This window comes from Felis catus, chromosome B3 (assembly GCF_018350175.1).
Source record: "Felis catus isolate Fca126 chromosome B3, F.catus_Fca126_mat1.0, whole genome shotgun sequence".
NCBI classification, from domain to species: domain Eukaryota; kingdom Metazoa; phylum Chordata; class Mammalia; order Carnivora; family Felidae; genus Felis; species Felis catus.
In genome coordinates, this window is record NC_058373.1 from 103347403 (window position 1) to 103374791 (window position 27389).

General features: G+C 40.0%; 1 protein-coding gene and 1 long non-coding RNA gene across 5 annotated transcripts in view; both read left to right on the forward strand.

The window, feature by feature from the left end:
- The window catches only part of PELI2 (pellino E3 ubiquitin protein ligase family member 2), a 197239-nt gene extending 180189 nt beyond the window's left edge, over window positions 1-17050 (forward strand). For all 4 annotated transcript variants that reach the window (XM_023255714.2, XM_045059951.1, XM_045059950.1 and 1 more), the window contains 3 exons: window positions 1221-1418; window positions 8690-8878; window positions 16381-17050. In XM_023255714.2, the coding sequence (XP_023111482.1) occupies window positions 1221-1418; window positions 8690-8878; window positions 16381-16947 (954 nt within the window). In that variant the 3' untranslated portion in view covers window positions 16948-17050. The remainder of the gene's footprint in view (window positions 1-1220; window positions 1419-8689; window positions 8879-16380) is intronic.
- Window positions 17051-17075: 25 nt separating this feature from the next.
- LOC123386096 lies at window positions 17076-21061 on the forward strand. Its single transcript, XR_006599616.1, has 2 exons — window positions 17076-17994; window positions 18225-21061. It is a non-coding gene; the product is annotated as an uncharacterized LOC123386096 (long non-coding RNA).
- Window positions 21062-27389: the final 6328 nt, after the last annotated feature.

Consider the following 27389-nt stretch of genomic DNA (forward strand, 5'->3'; position numbering starts at 1 on the left):
GTCACTAGTGTTAGAACATTAATATCATATTTTAGTGAGAAATGATTTATTTACATATAAATGATTTTAATTTAAAAAGTCTCTTTGGCATATATATAACATTTATCACTTTTTACTAGTTAAGAGATGCATAGAACAGCGTTACGTGAACATTTTAGTATTTTGTCTTGAGGATTTTTGAAAATTTTTTTTAAAGTTTATTTTTGAGAGAGAGAGAGAGAGCACGAGTGGGAGAGAGGCAGAGAGAAAGGGAGACACAGAATCTGAAGCAGGCTCCAGGCTCCGAGCTGTCAGCACAGAGCCCAGTGTGGGGCTTGAACTCATGAACGGTGAGATCATGACCTGAGCCAAAGTCAGACACTTAACCAACTGAGCCACCCAGGCACCCCTTGAGAATTTTTTTTATTTGTAAACAAGTACTTAACTCTTCCCAGTTTCCAGGACAGAGCAGTGCCTCCCTTATTTGGATTTATTGAATATGAAAACCTTTTCTAGAACTGTAAGATCTTCCTAATGAAATCTTTTCTTTCTGAAGCATTTAAATTTACCAAGGAAAATAAGTCAGCATAATATTATTGGCAACTCTTTTAGACTTTCCCAAGAGAGATTTTTTTTTAATCCAAAATTGAAATGTTAAGACCAGCTTTTTAAATATTTCACTTGACTACATCCCAAACTTTGGGCTGACTTGTATAGCCCTTTACATCATTCTCATTTACAGAGAGTATGGCAACAGGCATTTAGTCTATGTCTGGGTTAGGGCTATTCTTGCCCCACGCCGTGAGTCACTGGATTTACTTAGGGAAAACAATCCCTGTGGCTGGGCAGCAGTTCCTTTGTTTCTTGGCTTTCTTTAAGATCTTGGTTTTTTCCAGCTAGAAATAGAGGGGCAGAGGGGGTGAGGGAGAGAATAATTCTCTATTAGAATAATATTTTTACCTGGTCCAAGAAATACAATCTGTTGGGGGGCAAGACTTCATGTTTTTCTCTTCAGATAAAAAATTTAGCTTTTCTCTTAATATTTAAAATCTGATGATCGGTTACTATAATATCTCACTTAAACAAGAAAAGGAACAGAACTACATTTTTTTTTTCATTAAATTCTTACCCTCAGAGCAGAGATACTAAACGTTAAAAGGATCCTGAACACTCATTCCATGTGAACAAAATATGGTGACATACTTTTCAAAATGAGTCATGAGTGCATTTGATTTATTTAGGTGGGCAGATCAACAGAAAGCCCTATCGACTTCGTTGTTACAGACACAATTTCGGGCAGTCAGAACAATGATGAGGCCCAGATTACACAAAGCACCATATCCAGGTTTGCCTGCAGGATCGTCTGCGACAGGAGCGAACCTTACACAGCACGGATATTCGCAGCCGGATTCGACTCTTCCAAAAACATATTTCTTGGAGTAAGTACTATGACTAAGCCCATTGTTTCAAGAATAACACCCATTATTATCAGCTATAACAGTTAATTGTGGCCAAAAACCTGCTTGACACGACGCCTCTAGTTACATTTGGAGATTTTAGTTTTCAGATGGTGGAGTTTTGTGAGGCTGTTATTAAAAATCTGAGAGTAATGAAGTTCCTTGATACTTGTTCCACTTGCTGTATTATAATATGTACAGTAATTACTTTTTAAAAAATGTATATTAACATTGTTCTTAATGTATTAGTAGATTTAAGGGAGGTGATTTCAGAGGGAAAAATAATGGTCAAATCTACATAAATAGGGTTCAAAGGAAAACGTGACGTTCATTCATTCAAAAAAATTTCATTGGGTATTGGCTGTGCTCCCGGTCACATGTTATAGATGTGATATTGCAGAGAACAAAACAGATTAAGGCTTCATAAGGCTTCCATGTAAATCAAACCCAGAAGTTTTGGTGAATGTTCAGTTTTAATATAGTTTTGGGGTTTTTTTATTCGGGATGTTTTTGCGAGGACAAAAACCATTCGGAATGGCCTAAACAATAATAAAAAATGTATTATTTCATGTAACAAGGAGTGCCAGGGAAGACAGTTCCAGGGTTGATTGCTTCAGTGGTTCTGTGACGTCCAGGGAACCACGTTGGTTCTGTCTTGCCCCTCCCTCCCTGCGCAAATCAGGCTTCCTCAGGCAGCCTTAGGGCTGAGGGATGGCTCCTGCACTCCGTACGTCCCTCCACATAACAACTTGTAGCTGAAGAAGAGGCGGGCACAGGCAGTTTCTATCCTTATCCCTTTTTATTGCTTTGTTACTTACTTTTTGTAGTTGAATAAATTTGACATGTACCATTGTGTAAATGTAAGGGGTGCAGTCCTGTTACTTTGATACATTTGTATGTTGTAAAATACTTGCTGATGTAGCAATATTTACCACATTCACAACTATAGTACAATAATATGGTCTATATTCATATTATGGTGCCTTAAATCTCAATGGCTAATTTGCTGCTCATTACAAGTTGTACCCAATAAACGCCATCAATCTTACCACTCTCTCCAGGTCCCTCTGCCCCCATCCATCCCTGGTAACCACTTTGCTCTGTTTTGCATAGGCTTAACTTTTTTAGATTCCACCTATAAATGATATCCTATAGTACTTATTTTCTCTGACTTGCTTAGCATAATGCGCTCAGGGTCCATCTGTGTTGTTGCAAATGGAAGGATATCCTCCTTTCTCATGGGCAAATAATATTTTACTGTGTATATGTACAGTGTCTTTTTTTATCCATTCATTCATTGATGGGCGTTGGGGTGGTTTCCAATAATGGCTGTTGGGAATAATGAGATAAACATGGGAGTGCATATATCTCATTGAAATCCTGTTTTCATTTCCTGTGGGTATGTGCCTACAAGTGGAAATGCTGGATCATATGGTAGTTCTATTTTTAATTTTTTGACTATTTGGGGTCTTCTGTGGTTGCACACAGAGTTTAGGATTATTGCTTCTATTTCTGTGAAGAATTCCTTTAATATTTTGATGGGGATTGCATTGACTCTGTAGATGGATTTGGGTGGTATGGCCATTTTAACATTCTTCTTCTGATTCATAAACATGGGTGCCTTTCCATTTGTGTCTTCAATTTCTTTCGGCAAAGCTCAGTACAACGTTTTGTACTTTTCATCGTATATAGATCCTTCACTTCCCTGATTAAATTTGTTCCTAAGTATTTTGTTTTTGATGCTGTTGTGAATGGGATAGTTTTCTTTTTGCCTTTTTCAGATGCTTCATTATTTGTGTAAAGGAGTGCAACTTACTTCTGTATGTTGGTGTCCCGACACGTTACTGAAATCATTAATGCCAACAGCTTTTTGACAGATTCCTTGTGATTGTCAATAAATCAGATCATATCATCAGCAAATAGTGACAGTTTTACTTTCTTTCCAGTTTGTATGCCATTTATTTCTTTATCTTGCCTGATTGCGCTGGCCAGGACGTCTGGTACTGTATTGAACAGAAATGGTAAGAGTGGGCATCCTTGTCTTGTTTCCAACCTTAGAGGATACACTTTCAGTTTTTCCCCCTTGAGTATGATGTTTAGCTGTAGGTTTGTCATATATGACCTGTTGAGGTATGTTCCTTCTGTAGCCAACCTGTTAAGGGTTTTTATTCTGAAGGGATGTTGTATTTTGTTAAATAGTTTTCTGTGTCTATTGAATTGATCGTGTGATTTTTACCTTTCATTTTATTGATGTGATGTGTTACGTTTATTAATTTGCATCTGTTGAACCTCGCATCTCGGGTAAATTCCACTTGGTCATGGTGTCTAATCCTTTTAATGTGTTCTGGAATTTGATTTGTTCATATTTTGTTGAGAATTTTTGCATCTACATTTATCAGGGACATTGGTCTATAATTTTCTTGTGGTATCCTTATCTGGTTTTGTTATCAATGTAAGCCTGGCTTCATAGAATGAGTTTGGAAATGTTCCTTCGTTCTCAATATTTTGGAAGAGTTTGAGGAGGATTGGTAGTAATTCTTCTTTAAATGTTTGGTAGCATTCCCTAGTTGAAGCCATCTGGTGGTGGAATTTTCTTGGGATTTTTTTTTTTTTTTTTTTTTTTTAACACTCATTCAATCTCTTTACCCATTTTCTGCGTCTTCCTGATTCAGTCTTGCTAGGATGTGTGTTTCTGGAAATGTATCCATTTCTTCTACGTTCTAGCAGTCTTTCATGATTCTCTGTATGTCTGTAATATCAGGTATAATATCTCCTCTTTTATTTCTAATTTTGAGTCTTCTCTCTTTTTACTGAGTTTAGCTAAAGATTTGTCAATTTTGTTTCTCTTTTCAAAGAACCAGCTCTTAGTTTTGTTGATCTCTTCTGTTGTTTTTCTGGTCTCTATTTGATTTATTTTGCTTGGATCCATATGTCCTTTCTTCTGCTAACTTTGAGCTTGCTGTTTTTGTGTTTTTCTTTTTCTAGTTCCTTGAAGTGTAAAGTAAGGTTGTTCAAGACCTTTCTAATTTCGTATATACATATTTATTGCTATAAACTTCTCAGAACTGCTTTTGCTGTATCCCACAATATTTGATATATTGTGTTTTCATTTTCAATTGTCTCAAGATAATTTTTCCCCTTTTGATTTCTTCTTTGACCCAGTGGTTGTTAAGTTTCCACATTACTTGTAGATCTTCTCAGTTTCCTCTCATTGTAACTTTCAACTTTCATACCATTGTAGTCAGGGAGGATAGTTGATATGATTTCAGTCTTCTTAAACTTGCTAAAATTTGTTGTGTGGCCTATCATATCTCTCCTGGAGACTGTTCTAATGCACCTGAGAAAAATATATTCTGTGGGATAAGATGTTCCGTAGATGTCTGTCAAGTCCTTGTTCTAAAGTGTGGTTTAATTCCAGTGTTTCCTTCTTCATTTTCTGTCTGAAAAATCTATCCATTGTTGATAGTGAGGTATTGAAGTCCCCTACAATTATTACATTGTATATTTCTCTTTTAGATTTGTTATTATTTCCTTAATATAATTTGGTACTTGGATGTTGGGGATGTGTGTGTGTGTATATGTATATACACACACACATTATATACATACATATAATCTCCATACATACATATAATTATTATATTTTCTTGATGTACTGATCCCTTTGTGATTATGTAATGACTTTGTCTCTTATTACCCTTTTTGGCTTTAAATCTATTTTGTCTGATATAAGCATGGCTATAGCTGCCTTCTTTTGTATTCTGTTTGCTTGGAATATCATCTTCCATCCTTTCATTTTGAGCCAAACCATACGAGACTCTTCAAAACTGAGAATAAACTGAGGGTTGGGGGGTGGGAGGGAGCAGAAAGTGGGTGATGGGCACTGAGGAAGCCACCTGTTGGGATGAGCACTGGTGTTGTATAGAAACCAATTTGACAATAAATTTCATATTAAAATTTTTTTTTAAAGCTGAGATGAATCTCCTGTAGGGCAGAAGGTTTTTGTTTTTTGTATTTTGTGGGTTTTTTTAGATCCAACTGCCATTATATGCCTTTTGGTGAGTCAGTACGTTTACATTTAGTGTGATTGTTGATATGTTGATACATTTAGTGTGATTGTTGATACTTAATACTGCCATTTTCTCTTTACCTTTTGGTTATTTTGTCTCTCCATTGTTCTTTTTCCTTCTGTTTCTACCTACCTTTATACCTTGGTGGTTTTCCATGGTGCTTTTCGTTCAGTCTCCCACTCTTTTTTTAGTGTTTTGTGTCTCTCTCCTAAATTTTTGTTTCGTGGTTATCATGAGGTTTACATAAAACATCTCACAGATAAAACAGTGCTTTTTCTGCTGATGGCAATTTATCTTCAGTTGCCTATGAAGATTCTGTCCTTTTACTTTTTTCCTTTTATATTTTTGATGTCACAGATGATCTCTTTTTATGCTGTGATTTGGTTACCAAGTTGTAGTAGCTGTATTTATTTTTATTATTTATTATAGGTATTTTTAATGTCCTTTGCCTTTAACCTTTATGCTATAATTGGGAGTTAATATACTACTATAAATAGTTACAGTTTTATAATTCTGACTAACACCTTAATCAGAGTTTTGTGTATTTCTGTCTTTTCATTCCAGCTTGAAAATCTCATTTGAATGCTTCTTGTAAGGCAGGTCTAGTGGTGGTAAACTCCCTCTGCTTTTGTTTGTCTGGGAAAGCTTTTAATTCTCCTTCATATCTGAAGCATAACTTTTCTGGGTGGAATATTCTTGGCTGGCAGTTTTTATCTGAGAAGTTTGATAGCCTGCTGGAGATTACTTTGTAAGTTACTGTCTTTTTTTTTTTCTTCCTACCCCCCACCCCCAGCTGCCTTTAAAATTTTATCGTTGGGGGCACCTGGGTGGCTCAGTCGAGCATCCGACTTCAGCTCAGGTTATGATCTCACAGCTCTTGAGTTCGAGCCCCACGTCAGGCTCTGTGCTGACAGTGAGGAGCCTGGAGCCAGCTTCTGATTCTGTGTCTCCCTCTGTCTCTCTGACCCTAACCCATTCACATTCTGTCTCTGTCTCTCTCAAAAATAAATATTTTTAAAAATTTTAATTTTATCACTGACTTTTAATAGTTTTAATATAATGTGTCTTAGAGAAGATCTTGCGTTGTTCTGTTAGCTTAATGGACTTTGTATATCCAGTTCTTTCCCCAACTTTTGGAAGTTCTCAGGAATTATTTCTTTAAATATGCTGCCTGTCCTTTTCTCCCTCTCTTCTTCTAGAAAATTCATTATTCATATATGGGCTTTTGTAATGGACTTTGCTAGCTTTCGTAGTGTTTCTTCACTTCCTTTAAATCTTAGTTCTCTCTCCTTTTCCATCTGAAGCATTTCTGTATTCCAGCCTTCCAACTTGCTAATTCTCTCTTCCATCTGATCTGCTCTATTTCCAGTGCATTCTAATGCATTCTTCATGTCATTCATTGAGTTCTTCAAGCCCAAAATTTGTTTGGTTCTTTTTTTACAATTTTGGCATCTTTGGTAAAGTATTCCTTCTGTTTGTTAATTTTATTTCTGAGGTCATTGTATTGCCTTTCTGAGTTTTCTTGTAGCTCATTAAATTTCTTCATAACAGCTGTTTTGAATTCTTTATCAGTTAGATTGTGGTATTCCATGTCTTTGGGTTCATTTGTTGGAAATTGTCATTTTCTTTTTGTAGTACTATATTACTATGATTTTTAATGGTATTTGATTAAAAGTGACTCTGTCCTCACATTTGAAGTAAGGAACACCCTATTTAGGCAAGGTTCTGTTTACTTTGGTTCTAACAGTTCAAGTTGGTACCTGGGAACCTTCTTTTCACTTCCCAGAAGGTGGTGCCATAGCACAAATTTTTGTTTTCTCTTGGGGGTAGGAGCTGACTTCCTCCTAAGATTGGGAGTGGCCACCAAGGGAAAAGGAATGGGGGTGCCGCAGAGTTGGAGAAGGTGTGTACTTAGCTCTTGGGGCTTTGATGTGCCCACAGCCTGGAAGGGGGATCCTCAATTGGGATGGGGATGAAACGAGTCCCAGAAGTCCATGAGCCAGAACCCTGGGGCAAAGAGCAGGAGACCCTTCCCTGAAATTCTTTTTGCCTACTTCCCTTCTCCCACTCCCTGCAGTCTTTCCTTGGAGACAACATTCGGTCCTTCCAGCTACAGAACATGCATGGGGCAGACCCCCACTTACCTCCTTCACCCTCCACCTCCTTTTTCAGAAAGGTTACGCTATCCTCCTGCCTGCCCACCAGCCACTGCCTTTGCTGCCTTCTGGCTCCCCAGCAGCTCCTCTCCGCTGCCTCCTCTGTGTTTCAGTGCACCCACTTTCCGGGCATAGATGTATTGATCTCTTTCAGGTGACCTGGATGCTGTACAGCCATGCTCTTTTTTGGTTACAGATGTCTGATTAGTTGTACATCTGAGGGGCAAGGAAAATGGAATGACCCATGCCACTGGGAGACTCTTTTCCCTTTGCTTTTTAGAACAAAGGACCTTTACCAGGAAGGCTCTTAAAAACCCTCTTATGTCTCATTGGCCAGAGCTCAGTCCCTGGCAAGAGGGTTATCCAACTCAGAATTTACTCCTGAGTCATGTTTGCAACAGCTATCTCTGTCACCAAGAAAGAGGAGAGAAGTCACTGTGGCACAAGCACCCAGGAGTGTTGGTCCTGCCATCATATCAGGCGGTCTTTACATTCCATCTTTGAGGATCCAAACAGTGATATTTATGAAGAGATACTAGCCACAGCTTGTCAGACTAACAGTCTTAAAATTTTTGTATGTTTTTTCCTCTTTCTTCTGTATACTTCCCAGGTAATAATTGCATGTAAAGTGCTGGTAGATAAGAGGCGAAAGGATTGCACAAATGGAACTGAAGAACGTGTCTAGATTCCTGGACTCTCCCAGGCGTGAGGGCAGTGGGTAGAAAAGAATCTCTGAGGGAAGGGTCCGGGCCTCAGGTCCCTTTTTTTTTTTTTTTTTTTTTTTTTTAAAGCTCCCAAGATGAATATAATGTATATCCAGTGATAAATCATTCATACATTTTAGCACTTTCATGTTATCAGAATAATTGCATATTTTATCCTTCTGATTATTAGCTTTAAATAGAAAATGAAAATTCATCACTTTCCTTCCTTCTGCCCGTACTGGATATTTTTAAAAGATTCTGGAATCCCTTCATTTGGAACATAATCTTAGCATGCTTTTTCTGTTCTGTGGTATGCTCTCCAGGAAAAGGCAGCAAAATGGAAAAACCCCGATGGCCACATGGACGGGCTCACTACAAATGGCGTCCTGGTGATGCATCCACGAGGGGGCTTCACCGAGGAGTCCCAGCCTGGGGTCTGGCGTGAGATCTCTGTATGTGGAGACGTGTACACCTTGCGAGAAACCAGGTCGGCCCAGCAGAGGGGAAAGCTGGTGAGTGGTCTTCACTCTGGAAAATGCACCGAACTGCAAAAGCCCAGCCTAAGGAGTGTCGTTTTTCTCCCCTGAAATTCAGAACCTTTGTAGGGGTACCAGGGCTGTGTTCCATTGACCCAGGAAAACGAGAATTCCACAGGCCCCTGAAAGTGCTAGGGAAAAAGGCTTATTTCCTTCAATGATTAAGCTTTTCCCATAGTAGAAGAAAATTACCTTTTTGTTCCTCGCCTACCTTAATAGCATATCTTTCATTATATGCTTCACCGCAGAATTCTGCTTAAATTCGATAAAGAAAGATAAACTTATTTTTAGTGTAAAACTTTACTAATTTGGAAAAATCCTGAGCTGTCCAAGACTAATTAGTGAAAATTATGAATTACAGAAGTATTTACTAGACTTCCTGGAACTAAAAGAGAATTAAGTTAGCTTTTTTCCTTTGAGTTCATAGTAAGAAATTAATACGTAGTTCCCTATATAATTCACCAAAATCATAAAACTTTTTACTTGAAATAATTCATAGAGGGTATTGATCTGACATGTTAATATTTTCCTATAAATATCACTACTTATCCCAAATGACCTAAAGCAGTTGGTTTTTTAACCCTTTCTTCTATGGAGAATAATTGTTAAACCCTTAAATGGGAAGCTTTGGGTTTCTGATCTTACCACGCCTGCGGGACACGGTACCGGAAGTTTCTAAGTAAACTTTCTACTCCAGTGCCTTTAATTAATTGTTAGGTAGAAGCCAGAATATGAGAGAACAAATATTTGATTCAGAACACCTCCCTAGAAAAACATAAGAGTCATCTAGCATTTTTCAGCAAGATGACAACCAAGTATTACTAAAGCGGAAAAAGAAGATGGCAGGGATGCTGTTTCACTAGCCTGGTTGGCTAGTCTCTGCTAGATGTTAGTTTGTAGGGAATTGTTACTTTTATTTCTATTTTACATCATTACTGAGCTACAAGTACAGCTTCTGCATTTTACAGTAAAGCCCAGTATTAGAACATCCTGGCTGAGTAAATATGAGAAGCGTTTTCTAAGAGAGCCCAAAGCAAATACAGTAATCTCTGTTTAAACACTTTTCAAGAGACTAGGGCACAGAATGTGAAAGCAGGTCTTCCAGATAACTTTGTTTCTGATCACTGGATAACTTTATACAAAAACTGACCTAGGTTGGCCGAACTGGTTATCGGTCATTAGAATGGCCATAGTAGAAGTTAGTAAATGGTTGCTGGGGGCAGGCACTACGTTAACATTTCAGAGACCGTAACTCATTACATCTGAGCAACTTTATTCAAAGAAGTGGGATCGTGCCCATCTTATGGATGAGGAAAGTATGGCATAGGGAGGTTAATTATTGTGAAGGGTTACCAGAGTTAGAAGGTAGCAGCAGATGGGATTGAAACTCAGTCCTCCCTGACTGAGGGTCTAGACTCCAGGCCTCCACTAGGTATCAGCTCGTGGGGAGCATCACCTGGCTCTCACCCGAGGTGCTTGACACCAGAGCATTTGCTTCCCTAGGAAATACAGAGGGTATGTCAGAGTCCGTGTAGGGCACATCTGTCTTCAAGGGCACATTTATAGGATGGGTTTCTTGCCTACTCTGGTGATTGTGCAGTGACCCAGCTCAGGCTGTGTGTGCCAGAGAAGGTGGCCGTGCTACTGAAAAGAAACCACTCCAAAAATAGCTTGTATTCACGAGCTGTACTAAATCTAGACTATTTTCAAAGTTAGTCCCTACAGGAGACCCTTAGATCTGCCCAACATTGTGCTGTACTGTTGGATAGTGTACGATTGGCTTGGTCTACAGTAAAGGTTTCTGAGTTTCCATCAGTCTAACTTTGCACTGTGGGGATAAAAGGACCCATCCTCCCCTGCAACTCCCTCTGATTAACCAGGGGAACAGTTTGAGGAGAAAACCCACTGATTCTTCCAGCTTATGTTTCAATTGATGACTCCTTCTGTGCATGTGGCTGTTGTATTGATGTAAAGTTTCTACCAAGAGATTCGATTTAGAGAACAGTCTCTGACGGTACTCTCCATTTTCAGTTGAACACAAAAAATGTGGAGAATAAAGTGATCTGCGAAAAATCCAGAACATTATAAAAGTAGCAGGTGCCTCCTGCTTTCAGTGTGGAACTAGTGCTGGTAGAAGGTTCTGTGTTAATATCCTGCTTGGCATTTAATGTGCCAATGTGTTAACAACTTCCTTGGTTTCTCATCACACCAGCTTTGTCCTTGATCCACAACCAATTAAATGTGGGGGGAAATGCCCTTTCAGGAGCTTAACCCCCCCACCCCAAATAAATAGGTGAATAGGCTTTGAACTGTATCCTATTCCTTTACCTAGTTGATAACTTTCTATCAATAGTCTTATCAATAGTTTTAATATTGCTCTATTAAGTATGAGTGTACTAGATATCTACTAGATCTCTACTAGATACATAGATCTATCAAATTATATTTGGAGTATTTAATTAAACTATATTGGCTCTGTAAAATTTAGTAAATTCAGCAAAGTTCATTTGCTTACCTAATTTTAGGTGATCTGAAAATAACCCTAGTGTTCCGTGCAGGCTTTATGAAGTGCTTCATATTAAGTCTCTCTTAGGCATTACTCAGAGCAACCTCATGGGATCAGTGTTGTCATTCCCACTTACAGATAACCAGGGATTTAAAAAGTTGATACTCAACTTGTAAGTAGTGGGTGGGGATTTGAATTCTCTACCCTAAACTTAGCTAACTGATCACTTTTAACTGTCTTACTTCTGAAAGGTAAGTGTCGATTCCTTGGGCTTTCTCCTTGCCTTTTTTTTTCTTTTTTTTCTTTTTGTGGAATTTGAGAAACAAATATATGATGAACCTATGCCTCTGCATGCTCCCTCCTACACACTGTAGTCTGGAGAAAACTACGCTTTGTTCACAGTTAAGAGAGAGCCCACAAAAAATAACGGTTATTGTTTGAGCAGCCTCTTTCCATCACTGGTTCTGAAGTCCGGTCACAGATCTGGGTGCTCATTGCCACTGTGAGGAGTGCTGCAGTCTCAAATCAACGACTTGACCTCTCTGTGCCTGGCTTCGTGTGCATTTAATTGGAATAGTGCCGGTCCATACCTTAGCGGATCATGGAGAGAGCAAAGTGCAGATGGGAACAGGACTGCACAGCAGTCCATGGTTGGGTAGCTGTTCTGACAAAGCAGGGGTAGGAGCTGGGAATCCAGCAGTGAACAGGATGCCCAGGGCTCTGCCCTCCAGTTGTCCCATCTGGAGAAGGTCACAGACAATGCAACCAGTCAATTAGCATATTGTATGTAATGAACACAGTCTTGTACTAGAAGGGACAGGAGGAACCTATTCTATCCTTGGAGGAGTCAAGAATGTGTGGAAAATAAAAGACCAGGGACTCAAAATTTATGTTGTTTACCAAAAACTGCTTTGTAGGAAGGAAAGACGGGGTTGTTCACCAGTGTGGCCACTACTGAACCTCAGTGTCTTAACCACATCAGAATTATTCTTTCAGATGTGGTTACATGCTTAGATAAGATGTCCCTGAGAATTACCTGTGGTCAGCACAGGAAGGGAGCCTCGTGCCAGGCTGTGAGAGGGGAGGGGACCATGCAGCACTGGGGAGGGGGGGCAGTGAGGGGGGGAGGGAGCTGCAGCAAAATTTTTTTTAATACATAATTTATTGTCAAATTAGCTAACATACAGTGTATACAGTGTGCTCTTGGTTTGTGGGGTAGATTCCCATGATTCATCACTTACATACAATACCCAGTACTCATCCCAACAAGTGCCCTCCTCAGTGTCCATCACCCATTTCCCCCCTCCCCCATACCCCATCCACCCTGTTTGTTCTCTGTATTTAAGAGTCTCTTGTGGTTTGCCTCACTCTCTGTTCGAATCTATTTGTCCCCCTTCCATTCCCCCATAGTCTTCTGTTACGTTTCTCAAGTTCCACATGAGTGAAAACATATGATGTCTTCTTTCTCTGACTTATTTTACTTAGCATAACACCTTCCAGTTCCATCCATGTTGCTGCAAATGGCATGATTTCATTCTTTCTCATTGCCAAGTAGTATTCCATTGTATATACAAACCACATCTTCTTTATCCATTCATCAGTTGATGGATATTTGGGCTCTTTCCATAATTTGGCTATTGTTGAAAACACTACTATAAACATTGGGTACACGTGCCCCTATGCATCAGCACTCCTGTATCTTTGGATAAATTCCTAGCAGTGCTTGCTGGGTCATAGGGTAGATCTATTTTTAATGTTTTGAGGAACCTCCACACTGTTTTCCAGAGCGGCTGCACCAGTTTGTATTCCACCAACAGTGCAAGAGGGTTCCTGTTTCTCCACACCCTCGCCAGCATCTGTAGTCCTGAGTTGTTAATTTTAGCCACTCTGAGCGATGGGAGGTGGTATCTCAATGTGATTTTGATTTGTATTTCCCTGATACATGAAAAGATGCTCAACATCACTCATCATCTGTTGGCCATCTGGATGTCTTCTTTGGAAAAGTATCTATTCAGTCTTCTGCCCATTTCTTCACTGGATTATTTGTTTTTCGGATGTTGAGTTTGGTTAAGTTCTTGATAGATTTTGGATGCTAACCCTTTATCCAATATGTCATTTGCAAATATCTTCTCCCATTCTGTCAGTTGCTTTTTACTTTTGTTGATTGTTTCCTTTGCGGTGCAGAAGATTTTTGTCTTGATGAGGTCTCAGTAGTTCATTTTTGCTTTTGTTTCACTTGCCTTGGGAGACATGTCTAGCAAGAAATTGCTGCAGCTGAGGTCAAAGAGATTATTGCCTATTTTCTCCTCTAGGGTTTTGATGGTCTCTTGTCTCACATTTAGGTCTTTTGTCCGTTCTGAGTTTATTTTTGTGCATCGTGTGAGAAAGTGGTCCAGTTTCACTCTTCTGCATACTGCTGTCTAGTTCTCCCAGTACCATTTACTAAAGAGACTGTCTTTTTTCCATTGGATATTGTTTTCCTGCTTTGTCAAATGGCCATACATTTGTGGGTCCAATTCTGGGCTCTCTATTCTATTCCATTTGTCTATGTGTCTGTTCTTGTGCCAATACCATACTGTCTTGATGATTACAGCTTTGTAGTAGAAGCTAAAGTCCAGGATCATGATGTCTTCCACTTTGGTTTTCTTTTTCAACATAACTTGGCTATTCAGGGTCTTTTGTGGTGCCATACAAATCTTAGCTTTGTTCTAGCTTTGAGAAGAATGTTGGTGCAATTCTGATTGGGATTTCATTGAATGTGTAGATTGCTTTGGATAGTATTGACATTTTAACAATACTAATTCTTCCAATCCATGAGCATGGAATGTTTTTTTATTTCTTTGTGTCTTCCTCAACTTCCTTCATAAGTTTTGTATAGTTTTCAGCGTACTATTTGAGTTAGGTTTATTCCTAGATTTTTTATAAATATGTGTTCAGTTTGGGCTTGATCCTGAGGGCAGAGGAGAGCCAGCAAAGACTTTTGAGTCAGAGAATGACAGACAATTTCTCTGCCTGCCCTTCTCACGGTTCTTTGCCCCTGCCTTGCTTGGGGATGGCCCTGGTTCTGTCCCTGGGCCTCTCTGCCCTCCCTGAGACCCTGCCTGGACAGTCTTGTCCACTTCCCGGGGCTTCACCCCAGTGCCGTTAAGTCCCGGACCAGCTTCTCTAAGCCAGCTCTTTAGTCACGCGAGCCTCTTGTGTATCGCCGTGCAGGCCCCCACACGACACTCCGCTTTTGCACACCCAAAACTGAATTTCTGTCCCTTCCCCCAAATCTGCCATTTCTCCTAGATTCCCTGTGCCCGGAAAGCCTCCTCCCATGCAGACCATAAAGCCAGATCCAGAAGCGTGTCTTTCTTAATCCAGGAGCTAAGTCCTCAGTGTTCAGTATCTCTGCCTGGGCTGTTGCCACGGATTGTCTTTGTTGAGGTGCACCCATCCTCTCGGCCCGGAGAGAGAACTCCCACGGTGTTCTTAACCCATCCAACCCATCCTCCACACTTCTGGAAGTGACCTTTGGGAAAGGCAGATCTGTTCTTTTATAGCCGCTTAAAACTCTGTGTTGATGGCCTCCAGGCACGGGAGGCCAGCCTGAGGCTCTCGTCCAGCCGGGCTCGGTCGCCTGTGGAATAACTGCTGCCCCCTCGTGCCGTGCTGCTGAGCCTTTGCATGCCTCTTTCTGGAGAGTCTTCTAGCCCACCCACTGGGTCCTGACAACTTTTTCAAATCTCCGCGCCAGGCAAACCCTTTTCAAAAAGCCTTTCTGACCTTCTGTCATCAAAGCGAAAGTAGCAAATGTGTACACAGTGCTTCCTGCATGCCAGTTCTCAGAACTTGGTCTGTTTCAACCCTCAAGATCCCCTTGTCCGGTTTTACGGAAGGGGCAACCTAGGCACAGGCTGCTGAAGTCACCGCCCCAGGTTGGAGCTAGTGCGTGACCGAGCCAAGGTGCAGCCCAAGGCCGTGCGCCGCAAAGGCCACACTCTTAGCCTGTGTGCTGAGGTAGCCTCGCACGACAATTTCAGCGCTGTACTGACCTTCGCTGGCTCCTGGCTCTAGCGTGTCTGCCTCCCACCACTAAAGACGTGTCTTCAGGACGGGAGAGAAGCTTTATTACCCACGGGGCTCAGAGCACAGCAGGCACGTGGAGGGCACTGGTTGGGCTCCCGCCCGCTGTGTCTGCCGCTTCTCGTCAGGTGCCCAGCATTCCATTTTAAAAGCGAAACCTAGGGGCGCCTGGGTGGCTCAGTCAGTTGAGCATCTCACGTCATGATCTCACAGTTCATGAGTTCAAGCCCCGCATGGGGTTCGCTGCTGTCAGTGCAGAGCCCCCTCCCTCTCTGCCCGTTCCCCATTTTTATTCTCTCTTGCAAAAATAAACATTTAAAACTTTTTTTTTTTTTTAATGAAGGCTAACGGCGAACGCTTCTCCAAACCATAGCAACGCAGGACAGGCAGTAGGTTGTATGAAGCTGAGGGTGACCAGGCAGTGTCCGGACCACTGCAGTCATTATCGCAGGGCCCACAAGCATCTTCTGGATCACTTCTGGTCACAGCGAATCTTCACAGTCAATACTGCATGGACTGGTAGGACATCTCCTGTCCTGTGTGAGATCAAGGATTCTAGAACAGTGTTACTTAGAGTTTCACTTTTCCTCTATAAGATTTGTGGTGTTCATTAAGTAACCACAGTACAGTAATTGAACATGTAAAGCTGGTGTATGTGTGCTCTTTAGGGCTTTGTGAGTATGGCAGATCCGTGTTCCATCCAGTGTTCCAGTGAGGAAACCAGCTCCAGGAAGGGGTTACCCACCCCCACCCCCACCCCCCAGTCTTGTTCTTCAGGGAGGCAGGGGGTAAGCTGCCTGCCTGTGTTTCCTTGAAAGATGATTTCTATCTTGAGAGCAAAAGAACGTTAGCGTGATTTGCTGAATTTTGCTTTTAAAAGGCATGTCTTTCAAACTTGTTCTAGGTGGAGAGTGAGACCAACGTCCTGCAGGACGGCTCCCTCATTGACCTGTGCGGGGCCACCCTTCTCTGGAGAACAGCAGACGGCCTTTTCCATACTCCAACGCAGAAACACATCGAAGCGCTCCGGCAGGAGATCAATGCCGCCCGGCCACAGTGTCCCGTGGGGCTCAACACCTTGGCCTTCCCCAGCATCAATAGGAAGGAGGTGGTGGAGGAGAAGCAGCCCTGGGCATACCTCAGCTGCGGCCACGTGCACGGGTACCACAACTGGGGCCACCGGAGCGACACGGAGGCCAATGAGAGAGAGTGTCCCATGTGCAGGACTGTGGGCCCCTACGTGCCTCTCTGGCTCGGCTGCGAGGCAGGGTTTTATGTAGACGCAGGACCACCAACTCATGCTTTCACCCCTTGTGGACACGTGTGCTCAGAAAAGTCTGCGAAATACTGGTCTCAGATTCCGTTGCCTCATGGAACTCACGCATTTCACGCTGCCTGCCCTTTCTGTGCTACCCAGCTGGTTGGGGAACAGAACTGCATCAAATTAATTTTCCAAGGTCCAGTTGACTGATGCCCTTGACAGCCATCTACGACTTTATTAACAAGTTACTGTGAAGATTTTGCCACTAACTCTAGATTTTACCTTTTTATAATGCTGTTTATTAAGGGGAGGGGGGGGCTGAGGCTGGTGGGGGGGGAAGGGGGGGGACATGGTGACGAGACATGCCAGGAACTTAAGGCATCGGGTGTGTTGCATGCTCAAAAAAGCGGCATCGTCATTGAAGCCTGCTTGATGAAACCATAATCTTTGTCATAATTGGATTTAAAATGCCATGCTTTTATTTGAACCTTGGGTTTTCAAACAATGTTTTCCTTTGTAAACTTGGATGAGACTTTAAAATCCTATTTTACAAATGTAGAAGAAATTTATTCAGAAGTTGGCTCTAAATGGGCGACCTTCCATGCTGCGTGGTGTAGGTGTGAATGGAAAGACATGCAGGGCCTGGGAGTACGTGATACAGGCTAGAATCTGACCAGCTCCCACCGCGGTGGCGGTGGCGGTGGGGAGATGTTAGGCACAGGTGGCGGTTTTGAAATCCGGGGTTTTCAGATTTTTCTTTTTTTGGGAAAAGAATATTCATATACTGTCGTGTGTTTTTGTTTTTAGTTGGGTGGAATTCGATGACTTTATCTACTCAGTCATCAAATACCTTGGCATTTCAAAGACATTTCCGTAACTTTTTAGTCTGCCTTTTGTTGCTTCTGTTTAAGATGGTCTGTCCCTGATTGTATGGCCACAACCGTTGGGTTGATTAAAATGCAGCAACTCTTAAAAATTCATTAACTAAAGGTGATTATTAATTGCAGCAGTCAGCATGGCCTGGGTACTATACCATCAAGTTCCTTTGCTTACTGAATTGCTCAAGATTTATGAGTGATTAAAAATAAGATTTTACTTTTTAAAACCACTTGTTGGGGTTTCCTAAGGTGTTTTTTTTCCTTCCTTAAAAAGGCCAAACTTCGGAGAGCCTAAAAGCAACGTATCACCACGATTCAGTGGCTTTTGTTCACTCCCTCACTGCCATCTGTCACCTTCTCTTGCAGCTTATGGAGCCCTGTAAGTTTTGAAAATGTTTGCAAATCAAACCAAATTTAAATGTGATCATTAGATATATACAACACCAAGCAGTACATCTGCAGGGATAATTTGGAATTCCAGATTTCAAGAGAGCAAATGAGTGTTTACTGAGGAATAATTAAATCAGAATTTCACATGAGCACCACCAACCCTTCTGTTAGCTCCATTTCATTTTGAATAATTCTCAGATACTCATTCTCTGTCCTCAGTACCTACGGTATCCCTGCTACCGGAACGTAAAGGTTCTTGAGGACAGGCGACGGATTGCCACAGCTGGCTGACGTGAAGTAGATTCCTGCCGCACAGAGCAAGTATTTATTTCTACTAACATCCTCTAAAATTGACCATTGCAGATTCATGCTACATTTTAACCTTTCTAAAGTTATAGAATTTATAGGCTTCTAATAGACTGCATTTACACTTGACCGTCTTTCCATGTTTTGCCTCCTGGTAAATATGTTGCCCTGTTTTCAATTGTTCTAAGACATCTTGAATGTCTTTTTCCTTAAAGGGATTACTGTTGATTGCTACCGCGTAATTTGACCTAGTATCTAAAAAGTTCAGCTGCTCAGTTTTAAAAAAGCTTTACTTTTCAATGGAGGTGATTGTGTGGGAGGAGACATTTTTGGTAATTTTTAAGTGATGCAAAAATCCAACAACAGTCCTCTTACTGATAGGGTAAGTCATAAACTATCTCCAGACAGCTGGAATTGCCTAGATTCACGTGTCACATGCCTTTTTCTTTAGCCTCAGACTCCAATGACTAACTTTCTCTTAGAGTCTCTTTAATTTGTGCTTCTTTGGGCTCCACAAAATGATAAAGGAGGCAACAGTCCCTTTTCTTGCTCTCTGGCTAGAAAGTGGTTTGAGGAGCCTGGATACCCTAAAAGCATCTTGTAAAGTAAATGGCCTTGCATCTAGAAGGGCTGGATTTTTCCTATCAAAAACATTTCCGGAAAGTTACAATCTGCTGTAATCTTCTGTTTCGAGGACTACAACAGTTCAGGGTCTAGCAGTTTTATGTGGAACACATGCCCCCAGATAATCTTCCAACGTGCAAAGTTCCTTTTGACTTTTAGTAAATGGAGATACCTAAGTAGAAGTCAAATTTTGGCTAATAAATCTCAAGCTCTTGGAAGGGCTAACAGGAAACATACTCTCTCTTCACACCTTCTCCTTTGACTTCCCAGTGAGATCCCCTCCCATTCTGCCTAAGGAACCGCAGAGAGGTGGCAAGTCTGGGAAAAGAAGCCAGGTTCAGCTTGGCCACTTCCAGCAAGAATCGCTTATAACTTGGACTAAGGAGTTTGTTCCAGACATGAGAGCAATTTAGTTTGTGAGAATAGACAAGTCTAGCTCGCCAAAGTAGAGTAATACAGTTCAGAAAAAGTAACTTCGCAGAGATGACTTCTGTTTTTGTTTTGCTTGCCTGCTTGAGGAGCGAACCCTGCTCCCCCAGCTGTACACCTAGGAATTATCCTGATCTTGACCTGATCAAAATGCCTTTTGTGAATAGGTCACTAGAAGTGAAGCCCCGGTGATGTATTCCCATAGTAAATTTCTTCAGTTGTCAGTTTACTATTTAAAAAAAAATAAAATGGATGGGATACAACCCTGAATATTTTTCTAGTCGAATTTTTTTATTAATAATTGGTGCTGTCAGGTCATGCATGCTGCAACTCAACATTTCCCTTATTTGGTTCTTTTTTTTTTTTTTTTTTTTGCAAAAAGGGCTACAGTTCACACTGCAGAGTAAGTATTAAACTTTCTGGGTTTTTCTTTTCCCCCCACTGTGGCCCAAAAGAATTAAAATCTTTTTATATAGAGAGCATATTTATCATTCCTCAATAGTTAATTATAGAGTTTGGTACCTTTGTGCCTCAGGGAAGCCACGTGACGTAACTGGTTATAGAATTTCAGGGTTAGGGTTTAAAGAAAGGAGAAAGCCATTGGAAAAATGATGGGCTCCATTAAGGAGACTAATGAATCTGGATGCAGAAGTATGCCAGGACCTGGCATATGCATGATTGTATTAGAATTTATTTCCAGTGTCAATAGGGAAACCTTAAGTTATTACATATACTGTATTAGGAAAGTCGAGAACTCTTCTTCATCAAGCTTCCATGCTTTATTTCATTTTTGCTGACGTGAAACTTCAAACCCCTTTTGGGAGAGCTCAGTATTGTTATTTGGGCACTTTTGAAAGTTTAAAGGGAGTGTGTTTTCTCCTGAATTTTCTCCTAGGTTGAAGAATTGTTAGCTGCAGTTCTAGGATTTTGATCAACTTTTTAAAAGCTATTCTGTGCTTTGGATTTGTGTGAAAGGAGGTGCGATTTCAGCATTGTTCATGCTGACTACGATCTAGTGAGCTTCAGGCAGTTTTGCCTTGCAAGAGTGGAATTTCTGATAGGCAAACCACACAACCTTGATTTTAAGCCAGATCCAGCTCCGTTCCCTTGGCAGGTGATCTTATAGCCCCCTAGTTTAGCCTTCATGGGCTGAGGGGATGACGTTCCTCTTCCAGGGCTGAAAATAGAACACAGCTCTGTTATCATTTCTTTAGGACCCCAAGGCCAAGGAGACAACTCCAGGATTTTTTTTTTTTTTAACAATGTAAACATTACAAAACTAGTAAAACAAAGAAGGTTCAGTATTTCTTTTTAAGTAAAATTTATATCCTCTCAAGTTTTCACCTTCATGAAAAAGCCCTAGAGGAAGGTAGGAAAAAGCAAATATTTTTCCAGTCCTACTTAACCGTTTCTAAACAAAAGTAAACTTGATGAAAGGGAAATTATTTCTTTTTAGGTGAGATGACAGATCATTCCTCTGTATTAAATAAATAGTCTAGAAGTTAAGGGGTGGTCCTATTTACCATGTATAGTGTTACAAGCAGTTAAATTTTATGGATATATTTGTAAAACTGTTCTTTTATATTTCATGTCAAATTGAAAAGTTTATTTCTTCACTATTGTAACCTGTGGAAATACAAGCCATTTTACAGGAAAAATCTTCAAAAATTATTAAACGGATCTCATTATGTTTGTGAGTTGTTGTCTTCAGACTCTGTATCAAATGTCCTGATGAACCCCAGACAGCTACAAAGATACAAAAGTAGACTTGATTTTTGCATTTCTCAAACTTCCAAGTTGATCCCATATAGTTGAGCTATTTGTATTATATTCCACACAATACATTATTTAAGTTGGATTTTGAAAATCCATGTTTTTTCTTTAAAAATTCTATCAGTACTTAAATCTAACTTCCAGGAGAATTTAATTTCCTTCATGTTCATTGTCATATTGCTACTTTTGTGACCATCCTCATTTACTTTTAATAATGTAAAGATTAGAAGATATAGTATTTGATAGTTTCTCATCACACTGATATTTAAGGCGTCTTAGTATTTTTGAGGGAAATGGATTTTTCATTTCCCAAAAGTAAATGCACATTTACATGGGCTTTTATTTCAGGAGTTAAAATATTGGAACATTTAAGTTCCATGAATTAGAAAATTGGCTGTTTTTCTATAACCTCTTGCAATTGTGAGGTAGATACATCCCATTTGACAAGGGTGCTAAAAGTATTCAACAAATGGAGTTGGCATAACTAGATAGCCACATACAAAAGGATGACATTAGATCCCTACCTCACACAATACACAAAAAATTAACTCAAAATGGATCCGAGTGTTAAAACTATGGAATTCTTAGAAGAAAACAGTAAAACTTTATGACCTTGGATTAGTCAGTGATTTCTTAAGACCCCAAAAAAACACAACACCATAAATTGGGCTTTAAAATGTTTTATTTTTCCCGTGTTCATGTTTTAGTTTCTTAAATTCCACATTGAATCAAATTCAAATGTTGTATACACCAAAGGACTGTCAAGTAAAAAAACCCAGAAAATAGAAAGTAACTTGAAAATCATAAGCCTTGTATTCAGATTGTGAAGAACTCATCAATAAAAAGAACCCAGTAAAAAATGGAAAAATGTCTAATCTGTTGACCAAAGATGATCTAGAAATAACCAATAAGTGCATAAGAAGATTCCCGGCATCAGAGAAACGCAGATTAAAATCATGAGCTACCACTTTATACTATAATGGCTAAGCCAAAACAAGTGTTGGCAATGTGTTGGAAAATTGAAACCTTCATACACTTTTGGGGGGATTGCAGAATAGTACATACAGCCACTTTAAAACAAACAGTATGGCAATTCAGTTCCTCAGAAGGTAAAATATACAATTGCCAGGTAACTCCTTAGATATGTACCCAACACCTGAAGACATGTTCACACACAGACTTGTACGTGAATATGTAGCATCCTTATAGTAATAAGTAGAATCACCCCAAAAGTGTTTATAGCTATATTTAGCTATAAAAATTAAGTACTAATACGAACTTTGAAAACATGCCAAGTGAAAGAAACCAGACACAAAAGGCCACATATTGTAGGTCAGAAAATAGGCAAATTCACAGAGACAGTAGATTAATAGTGGACACAGAGGAGAGAAGAGTTAAGGAGGGACTATTACTTTCATGATTATATGAAAATGTTCTAAACTTACATAGCAGTGATGGTTGCACAACTCTGTATATACTAAAAACAAATTTTATACTTTGAGAGGGTGACTTTCAATATCTGAATTCTATCTCAAAACTGATTTTTTTTAAAAGACGAAGTTCAGAGATGCTAGATCATGGAAAAAAATTGCACCCTAAAATTTAAATACAGCACTATAACCTTAGTGCTTCACATAAAGAAATTCAGGATCATCCAATGCCTAGCTTGAGATGTTTTCCAAAGTCTTAAAACACAGCTTGCTCCTATCATACTTCCACTTGCCATTAGCTAAAGAGAACATAGAAACCCACTAAGAAGATTATTAGAGAACTTTATATTCTTAAGGATTGACTGCCATTTTTTGCAATTAGGATGAAAAAATAGAATGGTATTTCTGAAAGAATAGAATGGAGTATTATGCTGAGGCCTCAAAATCCACTTTAAAAAGTATTTAAGTGAATTTGCTCCTGGACAAGATGGCAGAACAGCATAGAAGTCTTTTTGGTTTTTTGGGGGTTTTTTTTGCATCTCTCATCCCTGAAGATCAACACTAAACCATCCTCCACACCTAGAAAAGTGATTTGAGGATTAAACAACAATCTGCTCAACCTGAACCACAGAACTCGGCAGGTACATACATAGCATAGAGACGTGAACTGGGGGAGAGAGAAGCTGTAGAAGGCAAGGAGCTATTTTTGCTTGAGGAGAGAGGATGGAGTACAAGAAAGCATCCACTCCCTCCCGCCCGAAAGCAGCTGGAGAGAAAAAGAGGACATAAGGGACTGAACAAAAAGGAGAAAGAAAAGTGTTTAAATTCCATTAAGACTCTATAAACAGGTTGAGGGCAGAGTCAAACTCTGCAGCTCGATACCTGGAGGTTCCCAGGTGGGAAGGGTGAACCGCAAAGAGCAAGGTCTGAGGGGTGCTCAGCTCACAAGGGGAGAGGTGGTTCACCTTCTGGGAGGACATTTGTTAGAGACTGTGAGGCCACCCCACAAGCAAAGGTCCCAGTGGACCCCAGACAACCACATTCGCTGGTGCTGGAACAAGGACGTTAAGGGAGAAGCTTAATGCCAGATGTGTGTTATGATTTTCCATAATCCTGAGATACTGCTGCTACACAATTGTGTGAACTTTTTCTGGGGTGGGCTGGCACCCAGCCACAGTGTCTGGGCATTGCCAGAAACAGAGTCTCCCAAACATTCCTGGGGGCAGGCAGGCACCCGGACATTGCTCAGTGAGACCCTCCCCCAGAGGGTCAGAATGGGTCAAAGCCCCAGTCACTCAGGAGTGAGGGGTTGGGAAACACAACTGCATTTGAGATAAAACTTAGGAGGGCGGTACCCCCTGGCAGCCTGATGGCTTGGTCACAGACAGTGTAAAAGCAGGGAGTGGATGGAAGCTGGAGACAAGGCAGGGGTGCACAATTGCTGGTCAGAGAGAACATAGAGTTCTGATACTAGAGACTGGGTAGCTGGGTGATGCCATTTTCACCCCTCCCGTGCATGCGCATACACACCTACAGGTGCCACAACAATCCACCCCAGTAAGCTAAGCAGCACCATCCAGCGGAGGATGGAGCTGTTACACTAAGCCCCGCCCAACTGGGCCAACCTCACTCTTCAGGAACACCGCAGTCTCTCTGCCTGCTTAGTTTATGGATTAAAAAAGTGCTTCATAGTTTGACTTCTAGGGGAACCTGATGTAATTTAAATCATATGTCAGTCTGTTCACTGGTCCATCTATTCAATTTTTTTTCTTATTCTTGAATACAAAAAGAAAAATTTTCCATTTTTATTAAAAATTTTTCCACTATATTTTGTAATTTTTGTAATTTTTTTCAAATTCTACTTCCATCATTTCATTTTATTTCATTGTATTCATCTTTCCAACTTTTCAAATGTTTTTTTCTTTTTTTTTCTTATCTTTCCCTTTTTTCTCTAATCAAGTTCCTTTCAACAACCAGACCAAAACACACTTAGGATCTAGCAGCCTTTATTTGATTTGCGTGTGTGTGTGTGTGTGTGTGTGTGTGTGTGTTGTCTTTAATTTTAGAAAGAACAGGAAGAAATGAATCTACACAGATACAAACAAGATGTCTGAACCAGAATTTAGAGTCACGATAGTACTACCAGCTATGGTTGAAATAGATTAGAATCCCTTTCTGCAGAGATAGAAGTCAAAGCTAGTCAGGATGAAATAAAAAAAAGTTATAACTGAGCTGCAATCTCGAATAGATGCCATGGCAGCAATGATGGATGAAGCAGAGCAGCAGATCAGTGATATAGAGGACAAACCTATGGAGAATAATGTGCAGAAAAAAAGGAGGAAGACTAAAGCAAAAGAGCACAATTAGAGAAATCAGTGACTCATTAAAAAGGAATAACATCAGAATCATAGGGGTCCCAGACGATGAAGAGAGAGAAAAAGGGGTAGAAGGGTTATGTGAGCAAATCATAGCAGAAAACTTTCCTAAATTGGGGAAAAACACAGACATCAAAGTCCAGGAAGTACAGAGGACTCCCGTTAGATTCAACAAAAACCAACCATCAATAAAGCATATCATAGTCAAATTCACAAAATCCTCAGGCAAGGAAAGAATCATAAAAGCAGCAAGGGAAAAACAGTCCTTAACCTACAAGGGAAGACAGATCAGGTTTGCAGCAGACCTATCCACAGGAACTTGGCAGGTCAGAAAGGAGCGGCAGGATATATTCAAGATGCTGAATTGGAAAAAATATGCAGCCAAGAATCCAGCAAGGCTGTCATTCAAAATAGAAGGAGAAATAAAAAGTTTCCCAGAAAAACAAAAATTAAAGGAGTTTGTGACCACTAAACCAGCCCTGCAAGAAATTTTAAGGGGGACTCTTTGAGGAGACAAAAGATGAGGAAAAAAAAAAAAAAGACCAAAAGACCAAAAGCAACAAAGAATATAAAGGACCAGAGAACACTACAAACTCCAATTCTACAGGCAACATAATGGCAATAAATTCATATCTTTCAGTACTCATTCTAAACGTCAGTGGACTCAATGCTCCAATCAAAAGACCTAGGGTAACAGAATGGATAAGAAAACAAGATCCATCTATATGCTGTTTACAAGAGACCCATTTTAGACCTAAAGACACCTTCTGATAGAAAATAAGCAGATGGAGAACCATCTATCATGCTAATGGTCAACAAAAGAAAGCCAGAGTAGCCATACTTCTATCAGACAATCTAGACTTTAAAATAAAGACTATAACAAGAGATGAAGAACACATTATATCATAATTAAGGGGTCTATCCACCAAGATCTAACAATTATAAACATTTATGCTCTAAATGTGAGAGAACCCAAATATATAAATCAATCACAAACATAAAGAAACTCATTGATAGTAATACCATAATAGTAGGGGACTTCAACACCTCACACAACAACAGAAAGATCATCTAAACAGAAAATCAACAAGAAACCATGGCTTTGAATGACACACTGGACCAGATGGACTTAACACATTTATTCAGAGCATTTCATCCTAAAGCAGTGGAATACACATTCTTCTCCAGTGCGCATGGAACGTTCTCCAGAATAGACCACATACTGGCACACAAATCAGCCCTCAACAAGTACAAAAAGGTCAAGATAATACCATGCATATTTTCAGGCCACAGCGCTATGAAACTCGAAATCAACCACAAGAAAAAATGTGGAAAGATAACAAATACTTGGAGACTAAAGAACATCCTACTGAAGACTGAATGAGCTAACCAAGAAGTTAAAGAGGAAATTAAAAAGTACACGGAAGCCAATGAAAATGATTATACCAAAACCCAAAACTTCTGGGACATAGCAATGGAGGTCATAAGAGGGAAGTATACAGCACCCAGGCCTTCCTAAAGAAGGAAGAAAGGTCTCAGATACACAACCTACCCTTACACCTTAAAGAGCTGGAAAAAGTACAGCAAATTAAACCCAAAACCAGCAGAGGACAGGAAATAATAAGATTGGAGCAGAAATCAATGCTATCAAAACCAAAAAGCAAAAAAACAGTAGAACAGATCAATGAAACCAGAAGCTGGCTCTTTGAAATAATTAACAAAATTGATAAGCCCCTGGCCAGTTTGATCAAAAACAAAAAAGGACCCAAATAAATAAAATCAAGAATGAAGGAGGAGAGATCACAACCAACACAGCATAAATAAAAACAATAATAAAAGAATATTACAAGCAATTATATGTCAATAAAACAGGCAATCTGGAAGAAATGGACAAATTCCTAGAAACATATAAACTACCAAAACTGAAACAAGAAGTAGAAAATTTGAACAGACCAATATTCAGTGAAGAAGTAAAATTAGTAATAAAAAAAATCTCCCAAAGAACAAGAGTCCAGGGCCAGATGGCTTTCCAGGGGAATTCTACCAAACATTTAAAGAATAGTTAACACCTATTCTCTTGAAGCTGATCCAAAAAAAATAGAAGTCAAAGTAAAACTTCCAAACACTTTCCATGAAGCCAGCATTACCTTGATTTGAAACCAAAGACCCCACTAAATATAGACCAATTTCCCTGATGAACATGGATGCAAAAATCCTCAACAAGATACTAGCCAAGTGGATCCAACAATACATTAAAAAAATTATTCACCATGACCAAGTGAGATTTATACCTGGGATGCAGGGCTTGTTCAATATCCACAAAACAATGTGATACATCACATCAATAAAAGAAAGGACAAGAACCACATAATCCTCTCAATAGATGCAGAGAAATCATTTGCCAAAATACAGTATCCTTGATAAAAAAAACCCTCAAGAAAGTTGGG